Here is a 14,964-nt window from a genome sequence, read left to right as displayed (position 1 = left end):
AAATGGGAGAGACCATAAAAACTTCTAACCAATCAAGAACTTCCTTTTTGAAACAATTTAACAAGGCCCTAACTAATTATACTTCAGTGCTTCTATACGCTTAATATAAGTCTTACAATATACTTATGTTCCCACCTATAGCTTATCAATCTGCTGACATTTATCGGTTTTAACTATTCGCCGTGTTTTTTCATGCACAACCTGGACACGAGTAATGCGGAGTCGAGCTGTTTGACACAATTTTTTGCTTATATTTACATAAAGTTTCAATAACTCAACTCGCTCTGTGATACACCGTGTTTTAAAAATTCTTAGATATTCTCTGTAGAATCTCCTGAAGACCGCTGAGTGTATTTAGTTAGGGTGAAAAGTTAAGAGGAGAAGTGCTATTGTGACAGTTAGTATTGGAAGCAGATTATCACACAAAGAAAATAAACTGTTTTTTGTGCAGTAGTGGAATTTTTTTTTTTAAAAAGGATCGTTGATTTTAAAAATTACATCGCTTCAAACCAACAGATTTCCTTTTTTCGATCTCGTGTTGTGGATAGACGCAGCGTTGCTTTCACATTAAACATATAACACCAGGCAAACAATCGATTTATTAAAGTTCAACCATAAAGAAAAGGAGATGAAATTTTATAAAAGGGAACTTTTAAAGTGGGAAAGAACTAGTTTTCGTTCGTGGGGACGAAAATAGTGGTTTGTAGAGAGTTATGGGGTGAAACTTTCGGTTATCAGTGAAATATTTACCCAAATCTTAACTGAATTACAGGATATTCGTGCCAATTAGATACTGAGTGTTTCCAGAGGCAAACGTGCACTTGAAACTTAAATTTTGGTGCAATTAACGAGTGTGCTTAGAGGAAATAATACTGTTATTTTTATGGCAATCATTAGTCAAACGTCTTATGAAGAGGATGTAACTACTATCTTCATGTATGATCGGCAAGAAAGAATGAAGCATGAAATAATACCCACGCAAAAGTAATCCTATCTGGCGAAATTTTCCGCTTTGACAAGAACTTGTCTTCACAGTTATCAAAAAAAACAACGACAACAATAAGATTTTATGTAACGCCGATCAATTGAACTCAATCGAACTCGTTTGGGTATAGTGATCTGCAGGATCAAGGATCATAACCTTGATATCCGACCCGCTAAAGCACAGACAGAGCACGTCCGCAATACGGACACTGCCTTCTCCGTGTAACTGTCAATCAAGTCGATCCATCCGTTCGTCATGCAGCCCACTTCCGAAACAGCTCTGGTCATCCAGATTTGACTCTATACCCAGCTCTTTTCAGATTTGACTCTATACCCAGCTCTTTTAAGCTTCGTGTTAGTTATGGCCTTAGAGCAATCATAAAATTGTACATCATCTGGCTTATTCGCTCTTAAAATCATACCCTTGTAGCGGTTCCATCTAACTAATTCTACCATAAAGCCAAACATACAAAAGCAAAACTAGTACAAAAATAGCATGCTTTTCTTTATCAAAAACGGCAAATTGAATGCAATTAGTTTAATAAACCGTTTCGCACTCATTCTGCCAGCTTTCCACGCAAGCAGTTTACACAGACGCCGGACCCTGTGATACACAAATATTTCTCGTAAAATCTGGTGCAATCAAGACAAGTTACACAAAGCAAATAACTAAACGGATTGTGTTCTAAACATTTTATTGCTAGATTTCACCTTGCAACTAACATAAACAATTGGTCTAATGATCGCATTTTGTTCATGAAGTAATCGACTAGATATAAGTGGATCAATACATGTATGAAGGAAATAGTTAAGGAAAGTCCACAGGCTTAATTTTCATTTCAGATGTCATTGGAGCGCTTTCTCTTGCAGTAACAGCTAAATTACCCCAATGAATCTTTTTTGGCCCAGACCCTGGCAGTGGTCTTGTTTTCCTTTCCACAATGCTGATGAGCACCATTGAGATTTGACCACACAGCACACTCAGTACTATTGACGTACCACCAGCCTCCCGATATATTATGGACACAGTGTTCATTAACTTTATCCCGGGTACCAAACGACGAGCCATTATGATACTCAAGAGAGTCATGGACAGTCGCATCTGCCAACAATAACAACAACAACGATGATATTGATAGTGATAATAATAATAATGATAATAACAATAACAATAGTAAAATAATAATAACATAATAATTATGATGAAGAAGACGACGATAATGATATCAATAACAAATTATGATACCACTTAATCATAAGGTGATGGTATAGTTATTAATATCAATATAATTCAAGGGTGACGATATCGATGATGAAGCTCGAGTTGCGTTCGACTTCGAATCGAGCGACTCTTACGCATCTTTCGTGCTCTATAAACTTCCCAATTAGTTCGTATGTCGACGAATGCTGAAGTATGAAGCTCTCGTTAAATAAAAAAGCGCAACAAAGTCGTTTGGGAGACATGCATGAATCGTAAATGCTAGTTATTGAGGATGTTGTCGTGGCTGCAGTTGACATAATTGCCTTAAGGAAGCTAATTGACTTACTTGCAATATTTCCAAGGTTTAGCTGGTACATGGCTTTCTCCTCTCCGATCTTGAACCACGAATATTCAGCGTAGACCGCTTTGTTCTTAACTCTTCCCAGATCTACTCGAAGTCTGTTTTCCGTCTCATTTTGCGTCAGACGATAAATCTTGTCCAGTCCGAGCCAATATTCACCAATAAGAAAATTACCGAAGCCACGCTTGTAGTCAGCCCAATCGCGGTTAAAATCCAAGCAACCATCCAGTCTCCTCTGAAACACCGTCCATCCCCCACCTGCTGTTGTCTGGTCACAATACACTTTAAAGGGACCTGAACCATCAGGGTCTATTGAGTAAACGCCGCTGATTCTTTCTCCGCATTTGTACAGCTCAGCACAATCCTTAGCTGTTGAAATTAAAATGTGTAGTGTAAAGGTAAAGTGACGAGAGGTTCATTATAGTATTTTGAAAATTAACAGGCAAAGCGTGAAAGGGAGAGAAGTGAGGGGGGAGGGAAAGTAAACGGGCGGAGATAAGGACGTGTGTTTTAAATTCCCGTTCCAGTCTCTGAGGTTTAGAAAAATAAGATATACGATAAATCACGGAATTTGCGAATAAACCTCTTTTTTCTCATGAGTGGCAAGGGCATTAAACGTTTTCACAAAAGAAAAAAGTTTTCTCTGTATAAAAAGCCACTGCCTTACTCTCTTACCTTGTTTCAAGCAGTTTCCAGGTCTATTTTTGTGGTCCATCGGAGCGATACTCCTTGTTACTAATTTTTGAAACAACGCAAAAAGAGTCACGAGCAGCAAATTATTAGCTATTTGTAAGGACTTCATTATGGGATGCACTGGCTCAATCCAGGTACTTTATAAAGATACAGGTTGTAAAGGAACACAACATGTACAAACAACAGCAGAAACTGCAAGGTCATAATCTTGTATTTATATCTTTTCAAGCGGTTTCTTATCCTCTTTCTTCTGGAATTTTTGGGTCATTGCCGTGTCTCACGAAAAAAGGAAATTGAACAAATAAACAACTTACATATCTTTTTTTTTTTAGTGATCAGTAGGCGATCACAATAAACTCCGTGGGAAAAAAAATTGAATTAAGAATTTATGACTGGGTCAGTGACACATAGCAGGTTGAATATACTCGACAAAGTACGGAATCACTAATTAAAATCCACATTTCCTCTCAAATCTGAAAGGATTATAAATCAGTCTCAAGGATCATTTGGATGTGGTTGACGATTAGTCTGAGGTTAACTCGCAATACAAGAAACGAAATAAAGGTCCTGAGACTTCACTGCGAAAAACCGCATAAAAAAACTGAGTAACAGCGCAACACCTTAAATCCCAATGCGCCGGTTAACAGTTTAAGTGGATAAGACTGGTATGGTTACGAGCCATTTATCAGAGCTTCAAAATGTCAACGGCTTAGCGTATACTAGGCTGACCCTAAGTGTCTTGTTGCACATACCCGAGTTACTTAGTTGTCTCCATTTTTGGTAATCAATAACGTTTGCTGATGCCAGCATCAATTTTGCAGATAATTTAGTATTGTCAAAGGAAAACGAAATACGGTAACTCACAGATGAAAGAAATATTTCGTTATGGCTTGTAGCCAATAACGTTTTGTTGAATTTGGCGAAGACGGAATTTCTATTAATTGGTTCAGGAAAAGACTATTTAATCTACGGGAGAATCTCTCAAGAAAAATAAACGAAACCCCTGTCTCTACTATGAAATCTCTCGATGCACATATTTATGAAAATGAACTGGGAAGTTTTTTATTCAATATAATAGAAAAAAAAAAGATTGCCTCTGGAATAGACGCCATATTATCAAACTTAATCAATAAAATATTTCGATATTTTGTTCTTTGCGAGAGGTTTTTCACTTATTATAACACATTTCTTCAGCCAATGTGCTCTATTACTGGAGTGCTTTACATTAGCAGCACTTAGCCAAAAAGAGAAACGTCAACCATAATTTTTCGACAATCTTGCCGATCATGAGAGCTCTATGAACTTGAAATTGAATTAGTTTCTAGGTAGTTGTGCCTTTGATGGAGGTAGTTCAATATCGTGACAACTTTACAATGGAAGCAATGCTAATTAACATAAACGTAACCCCCATTCTGTCCCGTAGAAAGTTCAAAACAAGCAAGTATTAAAAAGATAATTGGTTGCCACTCATTTGATCGTTTCCTTCCTTTTCTTATTTACCCTGCCTTACTAACAAATATTTCCGTGTGGTTGTTCGAAAAATGTAATTAATCCTGCCCGGAGGGCGAAAAGAGGATCAAGACTGGAGGCTAGCACTCATCGATCTTTGCTTTAATTCTATCAGTAATGGTGATGATTCCTCTTCGAAATCTTTGAGACTTTTCACAAGATAGACTTTTACAAACTATCTCCTGTATGTGATTAATGAAAATGGAAAGCAAGGTGAGTCGCGAACCTGTTGCTTTCTGACTCAGTCGAAAGTTCTCATTTCGTGATGTTTTCTTTGAGTATCAGTGAGAAAAGGTTACAATAATATTAATTTTTTTATGTGTGTGTGTTGTTTTACCTTTTTTTTTAAGAGTGTAAGGCTAATGAACGACAAGTAAAATATAAAAATCCTCAAGATAATCTCCGCTGTAAAAGAAATGATTAGCTTCCAATTAAGAGGTCACGTCAAAGCAGGAATCCGGCTCTATTAATGTTTTTCACCAAATCTCTTGTTTTCACTGCACGACAAACGATGAAATAGAAAATCTTAACTTTTTATAGTTTCATTTAGTTACCTAAAGGAAGTGAAAAAATGTAAAAGTTTTAAGAGGACGTCATGGCTGGTTCAGGGTTGATTTAACACGTTTGTGTCGTTTCTAACGTTAACACCAAGGTATTAACGATATTAACGTCTAATTATTTAGATTTCATGTGGAAAACTAGAATATCAACAAGGAATCACCTTAGATACACACTAGTAGCTTATAATGATAAAGCTGGGATGAAGGCAAAGCGACTGACAAAACTGGTTGCCTTGTGAAGATGTCTTTAATAAAACAAGGCTTCGCTGCCTCTTATGGTCTTATATAGTTCACCAGCTAGTCCCCTTTGTTCCTTTTCTCTGCCTTCCAACCCATCAAACGTCTTAGCAAAATATATTCGTGGCTAAAATAATTCGCGAAGAAAAAAAAAACATCTACGCATGATCAAAATCGAAGCGTTTACGGCGCATGACTCACGAAGCTGCATTTAGGACAGTTTTCCCGGCGAAAAAAGGCACAAAGAGGCATACAAAGCACCTGGTATCTGTTTCAATGTGTTACCTAGGTATTTAGACGGTATTCCGAAAAAGTAATATCTACCCTTTAGGCAAGTATCATTTAACCTTCCAAGCAGCCGGAGACACAAAGTCTCGCGTCGAGAGTTAAATTTATGACCAATTTTATCGTTGTTGTTGTTTTTGATTTTGTTTTTGGTTTTGCTGTTTTTTTTTTTTTTTTTTTTTTTTTTTTGGTTCTTGTGTGAAATGTATCTCCTCAAATGGTTCAGAACAGCTCTATTTAACTCCCTTATCTATTTTTTCTTCAGGGAAAAAATGAGCGCACTTTGCGCTCAAACGCCTAAAAGATTGACATTGCTCGATGAGTGCTATGACTACTATTTTTCACATAGACTTACGAGACACATGATCAGGATCACTAAGAACATTGCCAGGTGGTGGCGTAAACCTTCTGCATTAGGTACAAGCAATCATGGCGTAGTTAAAGTTCTTTTTTTTTTTTTTTCTTTTCTTTTGTGGTACCTGTTGTGCTTGCCCTTCATCAATCGATATAAAATCATAACTCTTTTTAACGTCAAGAGAATATCAACTCTAATAATTTATTGTTATCGTATAACTGTAACTGCCAACTGTTTTAGTCTTTCGTTTAGCTATTGCACATCGGCGTTGTTTTCGTAAGTGAAGAGGCGCGATTCATTAGCAGCCATTCGTTCTTACCGAAGTGAGAAGATGAAAGTTCTGTTCGACTTTTTGATGTCATAATTGCTTCATCTTATAACGTTGTAGTTTAGAGAAAATTACGACACATTTTAAAAACATGTTTCGACAGTTCTTCTGTCATCTTCACTTCTGAAATCTTCACTTCTGAATGATACAAAGTACAACGTTGAATTCAAAATGTGTAACAAAATGCTGATTGGACAAGGCAAACAATAGAAACAGAATAATGTATGCATTTACAAGGAAAGTTTTGAATTAACACGATAAAGTTGATGATTAGGTGAAGGTTTGTCCCATTGAATGTGGATATCTTCTTTGATTTTAAGTCTAACTGGTCACAGGCAATTTACATTTTAGTCCTTCAATTTACTTCAGATACACTTCTGCAAACATGTGGAACAAACTAACAGAAGACCTAAGGTCATCAACGTCCTTGAAAGATTTCAGAACTAAAATATGCCAAATTTCATCCGAACATCGATGCAATTGTTACTTATGTAGATAGTACTTTATGTACTGTAGATAGTATACCATTTTATTTTTATTTATTTAGTTTCTGTTTTTTTTTTTTTTTTTTCTTTCTTTCTCGGAGAAATTAGGTATACAGCTAATATACTGTTTGGTCCTAAAGCAAAGCTCCTTCTGTTAAATGACTGTAAATATACGAAATCATATATGCGAACTGTGGTTTTAGAAATGAACTTGGAAGCATCTTCGCCGTACTAAACACTACTTTTAAGTAGTGTTCTAGTGTTTTTTACCGTTTAAAAAAAAAGTAGTGAAAATAAAGTCTGAAAAAATCTCAGGCCCGTAAGGGATTTGAACCTATGAGCCAGAATGTTTTTTAGGCCTTTTTGATACTACTTTATCCCGTTTACTCTGAAATGTCGCTAATAAACTTTCGCATGACTTAACTTTTCGTGCTCAGGAAATGGACCTCCACCTTTTAGGAGAAAGGGACGATACATTTGTTTTAATCGCTTTATTTAACTTAGAAAACAGGTGATTAAATGTGTTATATAGCGCAATATCGTATTTCTTTCCTGAGGAAGTAAAGGAAATTAAACTTTATATATGCACATACCTTAGCAATCCTAAATATTTCTTGATCTTTTTCGTATCGATTTTGTCGTAACATGGTTCAAGTAAATATAAGCACACAAACTTGCAGATGAAGAGGAATTTATCACTGATATGCACATTGCTCAAGAGGTCTTTAGAGAAGATGTGCATGACTCGGGCAACAGAATATAGAAGAAAGCCTTTCTGAGTAATACGTTTAGCTTGAGTTTAAAACTCGTTTATGGAAAGAATTCCTAGTTAATTACTGAACATATTTGTATCTGCCTTTACTTATGTCGTTTGGTCGCATTTTCCGCTTCAGAAAATATTGGAAATTTAACTTTATAGGGGTTATAAAGGTGATATTGTGCTTTCGATGAGCTGGCTAGTCGTTTAAGTCTTTAAAAACAAATGATTCTCCGTCACAATAAAGTTAAAAAAAGAATCAAAAGAACTCTGACGCATAATTTGGGTTTGTTGCTGTGCCTAGTCGTATCCTATGATATCCTTTAGGACTAAATGCTTTCATTGCCAGCTGCATGGACGGTAAATTCGTCAAAGTCTGAGAAAAAGCGAATCATGTCACAATGACAATGATGTTCATGTTTTTGGATTGAAAGTAATCAGGGAATCTAAGCTTATAACCCTTAATTGCTTTTGTTAGATTTCCTCGCTATTAATCTGTCTTTTGTTTACAAATTGTCGTAGTTTCATGTTATGGCAAATGAGATAACATTGAAAAAAGCAATGTTAGGAAAAATAAGAAAAACCGGACATTTCGTCAAACTAGAATTTACAACATTAAGGTATTCTGAGAACGGAGAAATACATGTTCGTGATCGCCAACCTTCAAGGGGATTACCAGAAGGGAATGATCAAGAGAGAAAAGTAAGTTCTGCCTACTTTTCATGTAACCTCTCGACTCAATTGTATGTTTTATCCCTTCTCTTTCTTTTATTCATAAAATTTGTCTCGTGTCATTATCGTTAATTAGGAAGCTGGAAACCACAATCCGTATTGCATCAGCAGGACTTAACATGAGAATTTGAACGTCGCAGGTAAATGTTCTTTAATTTGCGACGATAGAACACACACCCACTCGCGTAATTGTACTAAATGTGCCACTTGTGGTTAAAGGAGAGATGTTAGATAATGAAATCCCCACAAACCAATGAAGCACAATGAGAGGAACATTGCTCATTTCGTAACTTATCACCAGAAAAGTCGAATCAACATGCGCACATGAAACGTGCCGCGAGACACTTAGATGTCTTTGCGTGGGCTTCGTATCGATTGCGATCATTCTATCATGAGCGAAAACTTTAAGGGAAGAGTTGTTAAATTTCCCGTGGAGTAACACTTTTTTAGAATGCACAAGCTGCCTAGTTATGATCATACATTTCCGATGTTTTTTTCAATGCTTTGCCTGGCATGAAACAAACAAATTTCGGTTCAGTTTTGCGAATTTTGTTCAGTTGCCTTTTGCGACGCCGTATTGTATGTTACTGAGTCAAGGATCTGGGCAGATGCGACTTCAATTTTCTGTTTTCTACTCATATGTAAGCGTAACAAACCTTACATATATCCATTCGATAAAGATCAATAAAAGACTGTTTTGAGGCAATATTTGTTATTTTTTTAATTTAGAACTCTGACCGGTTTTGAGGGTCAGACATTTCTCGATGCGGTTAGAGGATTAACAACTCATTTGACAAGCCCACCGTTTTGGATCCACTTTTCAGGCGATCACAATTTATTGTGAATTAAATCGTTTAAAGATAATATCAGTCAGATTGATTCGCCAAAACATAACTGTTAAAATAGAATAACATTGCCATGGGCGTCCTCCGTACACAAAACTAGGAATGTATTGTTTGATTTATGATAACCTCCTAGGGGGATTAACGACCCATCAGTGCTCTTGAGCTTAAAAAAAAACGCCGGCTAAAGCAGGATTTTATTTCGTCTCCTCTCCTCTAACCTCGTTTTTTTTTTTTTTTTCGCAGAACGTGCATGACTAACTCAGCTCATGAAACTTCTAACAGTTTTTAACTTCAGCAAAGAACTATGCTGAGCTGTACACATTGGGTGAGAAAAACAGCGTTGTCTACACAGTCGACCTTGATGATTCAGGTGCCTTTGAAGGCACGATACTATACGATACTTAAAGCACTAACAACAGCACTCGAAGGTTTACACGCAATAATCTGTTTGATGCAAACCGGCATACTCTGGTGAAATGATGTGGCTTTTTTTTCATCAACAGAAAAAATGGCTTCACCAAAGCGTTCTTTGCTGACGCAAATATGAGTTGATATTTGCCGCTCTCTCTATGTCCTCCACACGACAGTCCGTGACCGTAACTACCGTTAATCCGAACGAAGATGCTTCTTCCACTTTATCATAAACAATACGTTGAAGCGGACAAAGGACAACTATGCTCGAAGATTTCTCTTTATGATTTCTTTTATACGAACCAACATCTAAAGTTTCAGGCTTTTCCCAAAGCCAGTAGGCAACACAGCGAGTTGATCCTTTCCAAAACCTGTGTAGAAATTGCTCTTTTTTTTCCGATTTTAATGCAAGAGGCATGTTAAATTCCGATAGACACTTAAGTGCTTCCTCGAAAGCGGAATCGAACCCTAAAAAGTAACCCTAAAAAGTAACCCTAAAAACTTTTGTGCACATTGATAGTTCTTATAAGCACGATGCTTATAATTCGGGCAACAGTATCCAGAATGAGGTCTGGTCAATCCTTCAACAAGATCGTCAGAGATTTCTGATCCTTAGCAACACTGACTCTACCAGGTAGTTTGCCTGAAATGTCTGCAGACATACTTATTTTCGTCACCAAGGTCAATGCAGAATAGACTTCCTCGAACACGAGTTCGGCCATTTAAATCAACCCACTCGTTTTTATCACTTAAGAGACCAAAGACTTCTTAATCGAAAAGGCAAACATAAGCTTCTGAGGGAAAATTTAAAATTAATTCAAATAACTTATTTAGGTACAATTAGGCATTTTGTCAAATTAGTATTTACTAACTTAAGGTTGTTTGCGTGCGGAAAATACTTCAACACCAAACCTCAAAGGAAAATGCGGAAGATATAAAAGAACTGGAAAAGCCTAACGTGTGGAGAAATAATAACCTTCATTTGATAAAAACAGCTGGCAACGCATCCGAACCATTAATAGAATAGACATTCACATATATGCCGTAGAATACCAAAAGTCAATGTAGGTTCAACTGTCCACAGCCGCCAATGAAACACGCCATGATACTCTATCCTCTAGATGAAGATCCAGCTGATAATGAATTTAAAATGCACAAAGGTAATTGGCAGACTATTAAAAGGTATCTAAATAATATGAAAGAAGGAGAAGACATTTCCTTTGATCAGTTACTCATCAACATCAGTGTGACAGAAGAAAAATATTAACGTGCCATAAGGTCATCTCTTAACACTCCTACTGTATTTTTAAAAAGAAATCCAAATGAATTACGAATAAACAATTACAACCCTGCTTGTCTTAGTGCATGGCGGGCCAACATGGATATCCAGTATATACTAGATGTATATGCATGTGCTGTGTAGTAGTCAATAGTCAATTACATATCAAAGGGTCAGAAGGGAATGAGTGAACTTTTGAGGGAAGCTTGTGCTGAGGCAAAAAAAAAAGGAATAATAGCATTAGACAACAAATAAGAGATATTAGTAGTAAATTTGTTAATAATGTGTAGATCAGTACACACAAAGCAGTGTACATCGTATTACAATTGCCTATGAGAAAAGCATCTCGACATATAGTATTTATAGTATTTATAGTACATATAGTATTTATAGTATTTATACGTCACCCCCTGATGAGAGGGTAGAGCTTTTGAAACCAATGAATGAAATTGAAGACATGAATGATGAATGCAAAGAAATCTGTATCAGTGGATTGTTAGAGAGGTATTGTAAAAGCCCAACAAAATTAGAAAACCTAGCATTGGCAAACTGGGTGGCTTGGTATGATTGTAGTAAAAAACATATGTGAAACAAACAAATGAAGTGATGTAGATGGTCTACCATTAGAGGCTTTCATTGATGATAATCAGAATGATGATAATGAGCACTAGCAAAACTAAAAGAAGAACTAAAGCGAGAATAATAAGGAGTGTATGATTGAATAAGGAAACTAAACCAGAAAAAAATTACCATGAACTTATAATGCTGCTTACACCATGGAGAAATGAAGAAACCGACTTACCTGGAAGATGCTCTTCTTACCAATAACAGTACCTGCTGTTATGTTATGCAATCAATGAACAAGTGAAGCATTATGCTATATGTAATGAAGATTTCAGTGAAATACAACAGGAGATGTAGTAATTGAAGACACATGTGATACTATTGTACCATGTACACAATATCTTGTACAACAAGATGTAGCTGAAGGTAACCAGGACTTGCATCCTGACTTTAATGAAAGCTATAATTTATCAGATGATTTAGGTATACCATCAGCTGATCTGAACACTGAAACATTGCTGATAAATGAATTACAAGGTGAATACAGACACCTTGTACAGATGTTAAATAAAGAACAAAAGGAATTCTTCTAATATGTCTTGCATTTAATCAAAATGTGGAATGAACCATTCTACTGTGTCCTTAGTGGAGGTGCAGGTGTAGTGAATCACATGTTACCAAGGCCTTGTATCAAGCAGCACTTAAGTATTACAATAGTAGGGCTGGCGATAACTTTTCAGAATTGAAAGTATAGATGTTGGCACCTACTGGTAAAGCAGCATATAAATGTTAAAGGCAATACCATTCATAGCGCTCTGGCCATAACAGCATGTCAGTCATTAAAGATCTTCAAGCCTCTGAACTCAAGTAGACTTAATACACTAAGATGTAAACTTGGCGGTGTTAAGTTTATATTAATAGATGAAATATCTATGGTTGATAACACTATGTTCAATGTACAGTTCAACAACAGACTAAAAGATATGAAAGGTAGCTCAGTACCCTTTGGTGGTGTTAGTATCGTTGCTATTGGAGATTTATTTCAACTGTAGCCTGTAATGGATGGTTATATATTCAAACATATAGAAAGTAATGAATATGGTATCCTTGCCCCTAATGTCTGGCAAGAGCTTTTCAAAATGTTTGAACTGAATCAAATAATGAGGCAAAGACAGAGTAAACTATTTGCCGAAATGTTAAACAGGTTAAGAGAAGGTAATCATACTAACAAAGACATTATGTAATTGAAAAAAAGGCTTATTTTACCAAGTAGTGCTAACTACCCTAGAGATGCACCACACTTGTTTGTTCAGAATAACAAAGTAAATGAGCTTAATAACGAGGTCCATATTGCACTGTCAGTCAAAAGTACTTTATTAAGGCTCAAGATGGTGTAATTAGTGCTCGGTCACTGGAGTTCAAAGACAGAATATTGAAACAAATGCCAAGTGACCCCAAGAAAACTAAACAGTTACATTCCATCCAAGGTTAGCAGTGGGAGAAAGGACTAAGATCTCTCAATACTAGAACAGATGATGGTATGACGAATGGTGCTACTAATGTTATCAAATCAATACAAATACATCAGTCAGGCAAACCTTTTAGTATGATATGGGTACAGTTTAACCGTGCTGAAGTTGGAGAGAAAACCAGACATGATAACAGAAAGTTGCATGTCCAGGGTATTGAACCTTCATGGACACCTGGTAGGTAGAAATAGATCGCTACAAGTGGTTAGAAAACAATTTGCACTTAGACCTGCTGCTGTAGAACTACTCATAGATCACAAGGTGACATGAAAACTCTAGTTGTAGTAAAGTTTGACACTAGAAAGGACTTACTGGAAGATGTTCTTCTTACCAAGAACGGTACATGCTATTCATAGATGACAAGGTGACACTGAAAACTATAATTGTAGTAAACTTTGACACTAGAAGGGCAATACCACATATACATTTTATGTTGGTCTTAGTAGGGTTAAGACTATAGATGGCCTTTTATTACTGATCTATGTGAAATTAAATAGCGTTTAGTTGTGATGTCCAAACAGAAATGGATCGTTTAAGAGGTGAAGGGAAGTTGTCTCTTTCAGTAACTCCAGTTTATAATGTGTCTCAGATTAGTTTTAAAGCATGTTTCCCTAATGCAAGATCATAACATAGACACATAGAAGATTTTCGTAAAGATTTCAAGTATTCAAATACTGATGTAAATATTTTTCACATACAAGGTGTTCTCAATTGTCAGTGACAGTTTGTATTTAATATAAAAGATGAAGAATACACATTGTTTAGAAATGATAATTCTTCAAGACATTCACAAAATGCACGACCATATGGAGGCATAGCAGTGTATAGTCGAGTTGACTATTATCACGAGTATCCTATTGCTCTAATAGAAATATTGTAGAAATAACTATTTTGAGATTCATGATGATCCCTCATGTAACAAGTGTAGCAGTCTACAGATCACCTTCAGTATCAATAAGAGAAGCATCTAGTGTTATCGAAGTAGGACATTTAACTCTCTACCAACTCACTTTAACATATTTATGGGCGCCTTCAATGTAAACTGGCTCAGTGATTCACGGCGTACACCACTTTACAACTTGTTCATAAGAGACAATGGCTATAGGCAGTTAGTTTTCTGTAGTAACACTGACAGTAATACTTGTATTGACCATATATACACTAACTTACCAGAGGCACAAGCACGCTTCAAATATTAGAAACCTATTTTTCAGACCACAAAGCAATTTGGGCTTTAAGAAACTGCTTTGAAGCAAATAACATAATTGCATAATTGAATAAGCATATCCAGTATTGCATCAATAAAGCTTGTCAAAGCACTATTAAGGAAAAATTAGAATAATTATTGTATTTACAATTTATTTCAGAGTTGTTCACAACATGGCCAATTCAGCCTCACTAGGGTAAGTATGTATAGAGGATAAATTATGGGTTTTCATGTATACTTAACTAAAATCTATCTCTCTCTCTTATTTTCAATAGGAAATCTCCAAGTAAAAACGTTGCAGAAGGTGAATATTTTTATGCCAACTTAAGTTAAAATGCCTTCACAGGCAATGTGATCAAAAATTTTATAAGAGAAGTTTTCATTCATATGTGTAAGAAATCCTTGAAATCGTTTGTGTAGTTTCGTTGTTTATAACTTTTACTAAATAATCCTTTTGATAATGGATGAAGGAAGTCACTCCATGCCATAACATTTTAGAATGGAGTTTTAAAACCTGACACATGAACAGTGTGTTTTAATTTACTGAAACTTTAGCTTTCCAAGCTCTTTAGCTTTAAATAACAAAATACCTGACCTACATGTACATTTACAACATTATCTATATATGATTATATACTAGTC

General features: G+C 36.0%; 1 protein-coding gene across 1 annotated transcript; it reads right to left on the bottom strand.

Annotated features, from left to right (window-relative positions):
* Window positions 1–1,688: 1,688 nt before the first annotated feature.
* LOC131768446 (angiopoietin-related protein 7) lies at window positions 1,689–3,404 on the bottom strand. The gene is made up of 3 exons (XM_059084186.2): window positions 3,222–3,404; window positions 2,532–2,915; window positions 1,689–2,086 (listed from the first exon to the last, which is right to left on the bottom strand). Exons 1-3 carry the CDS (start codon window positions 3,346–3,348, stop codon window positions 1,866–1,868), a joined length of 732 nt encoding a protein of 243 aa, XP_058940169.2. The 5' UTR covers window positions 3,349–3,404; the 3' UTR covers window positions 1,689–1,865.
* Window positions 3,405–14,964: the final 11,560 nt, after the last annotated feature.

Source organism: Pocillopora verrucosa, chromosome 1 (genome assembly GCF_036669915.1).
Source record: "Pocillopora verrucosa isolate sample1 chromosome 1, ASM3666991v2, whole genome shotgun sequence".
Taxonomy (NCBI): domain Eukaryota; kingdom Metazoa; phylum Cnidaria; class Anthozoa; order Scleractinia; family Pocilloporidae; genus Pocillopora; species Pocillopora verrucosa.
The sequence above is the reverse complement of the archived record's forward strand: the minus strand, read 5'-3'. Positions and strand labels throughout refer to the sequence as shown.

What these genes read in the sequence shown, in the direction of transcription:
- LOC131768446 (XM_059084186.2), bottom strand. Translation starts at nt 3,348, where the DNA reads ATGAAGTCCTTACAAATAGCTAATAATTTGCTGCTCGTGACTCTTTTT. An exon ending in TGGAAACTGCTTGAAACAAG is followed by an intron (nt 2,916 to 3,221) that starts GTAAGAGAGTAA and finishes TAATTTCAACAG; the next exon opens with CTAAGGATTGTGCTGAGCTG. An exon ending in AAACCTTGGAAATATTGCAA is followed by an intron (nt 2,087 to 2,531) that starts GTAAGTCAATTA and finishes TATTGTTGGCAG; the next exon opens with ATGCGACTGTCCATGACTCT.